The sequence below is a fragment of the Carcharhinus amblyrhynchos genome, chromosome 16 (assembly GCF_965287045.1).
Source record: "Carcharhinus amblyrhynchos chromosome 16, sCarAmb.v2.hapA, whole genome shotgun sequence".
NCBI lineage: Eukaryota > Metazoa > Chordata > Chondrichthyes > Carcharhiniformes > Carcharhinidae > Carcharhinus > Carcharhinus amblyrhynchos.
Genome location: NC_137339.1, coordinates 31,816,429 through 31,818,597, shown reverse-complemented (window position 1 = coordinate 31,818,597; position 2,169 = coordinate 31,816,429). Strand labels below are relative to the sequence as shown.

The window sequence follows — 2,169 nt, the reverse complement described above, 5'->3', positions numbered from 1 at the left end:
ACAGAACACGTTGTTGTATTTAAAGCTAGAATGAACTTAACCATTACTATTGTCATGTGAGTTTGGAGGAATTGTTGATGTTTTCAAAGTGCTAGGCGTCAGTAATGGGTTACACTGAGATATATTTGATGTCAGCGTGCTTCAAATGTGCTTGTGCAGATGATGAGCACAAGGGAAACGTACGCAATGCAAAACTAAATATACTGAAAATGGTCCGAATCACTTTCTGTTGCTGTTGCTCCTGCCCTTTGCGATTTAGTTTTTATATTTGTATATATTTTCATCTAATATTGCATATTATATTCGTGAAAGATAGTTTAGGCGGAGCTGAAATTGCTAAAATGTTTCAATATGCGGAGACCGAAAATGCCTTTTGTAATCATTTGAAAATCTATGTGAAACTGCAGGTTTTATTGCACACATACTGCAGGTGATTTGACGCCTTTGTTTTTAGGATCATAATGTCACACCACGCTGAGTAAACAAGTGTGTAATTCTCTGCTCGGCTAATGGTAAATTCATATGAGCTGTCCGGCAGCAGATTTCCAATCTCAATACTGCCCGATTCTACGGAAATTACTCCAAAATGGTTCTTCTCAGTGCAATAATGGGGCTCCAAGAGTTTGTATTTGAGCTCGTACAGTTCATGGTGTGCTTCTTCCCCGAGGACCAACCACTTCAACTCCACTGAATTGTGATAAGCAGATGATTCTTTCCGATCAAACAATACAGGCATCTTGGTTCTCAGCACCACCCTGAGTTGAGGTATTTTGTTCGACTTTGCATCACTCATTAAATGATGCTTCACATAAAGTTTGCTGGGTACTAGAACTGATATGAAATTTTTTAATGTGTTGAAGAGCTGTCCAAGTCTAGAACAAGTCGTGTTCCAGTGTAAAAGGAATAGTGTTACGTCTGATATCTTAGCAATGACTTTCAACTCTTCGCGTCCATATTTCAGCTCACTGAGATATTCCCTTAGCAGCAGGAGCTGGATTTTGACCTGAGTGGTGCCTATCTTTTTCATCCTCAGAAATTTACATGGATCAATCAGCTGGTAAAGCACATTGGGCTGAAATAGGTTTTGGTCACCTAATGTCAAGTGTTTTGGTAATACATCCAGATAATAAGAGCATTTTTTCAACAGGTCCAGTCTTGTTTCATAGTGCTTCAAGGTGTCAGTGTTTAAGTTGTTTCCCAGAAACTGCAAGACTATATTTTTTCTGTCCACGTATTTTCTCCAGGCATCACCAAGGATTCCACATTCATTAACTCGTACAGTTTCCTTCTTCGGTGGGGATTGATCACTGTGCAAAGCCATCATCCTTTTCTTCTACAGTACTGAATAGTGAAGCAAAATAGCAAGAGTATAAGTACCCAAAACATCACAAGCATGATAATGTTAATTTTAATAAAATATCAGTTCTAATTTCCATTGCTTTCAGTATTGCAATCTTTAAAAAGGTTAGAAAAATCTAAGAGTGTGTGCCAACCAACTCAAGAACTGTCATCAGACTTTTGAATGGACTTATCATATATTAAGCTGATCTTTCTCTTCCTCCTATCTGTAACTGCAACACTATATTCTGCACCCTCTCCTTTCCTTCTCCCCTGTGTACTCTAAGTATGTGGAGATGCTGGCGTTCTACTGAGGTAAACACAGTAAGAAGTCTCACAACACCAGCTTAAAATCCAACAGGTTTATATAAACCTGGTGTTGTGAGACTTCTTACTCTATGTATAGCACACAAGAAACAATACTTTTCACTGTATCCCAATATATGTGACAATAATAAATCAAATCGACTATCTCAGTCAACACGGATAATTTGTCTATGTGTCTGTGTGTGAATGTACCTTTCCCAGTTTCAGTTCCCTTCCACTCTGGTTGACAGGGACTGCTGAGTGTGTCCATTCCACATTCCTCATCTTTCGATTAGCACTTCTCAGTCTTCCAGACTCGACACTAAGTTCAACAATTTCAATTCATTGTCTCTACCCCCAATTTTTCAGGCAGCAGCTTTTGGGGGTGACTCTGCTATTCCCATACAAGACATCTTTATTTCTGGCTTTCAGTTTATCATCCTTCCACCGAATGGCTATTTATCGTATCGTGAATCATATCAGCATTCATCATGCTTAACATGTTCAGATTGTATTGTGAATGAT

At 38.7% G+C, this 2,169-nt stretch overlaps 1 protein-coding gene across 1 annotated transcript; it reads right to left on the bottom strand.

The window, feature by feature from the left end:
- Positions 1 to 391: 391 nt before the first annotated feature.
- On the bottom strand, positions 392 to 1,324 carry LOC145353668 (fibronectin type III domain-containing protein 11-like). The gene has a single exon (XM_080204435.1). The coding sequence runs from the start codon at positions 1,322 to 1,324 to the stop codon at positions 392 to 394; it is 933 nt and encodes a 310-aa protein (XP_080060561.1).
- Between the last annotated feature and the right edge of the window lie 845 nt (positions 1,325 to 2,169).

Coding starts and splice junctions, on each gene's coding strand:
- LOC145353668 (XM_080204435.1), bottom strand. CDS start 1,324: ATGATGGCTTTGCACAGTGATCAATCCCCACCGAAGAAGGAAACTGTA.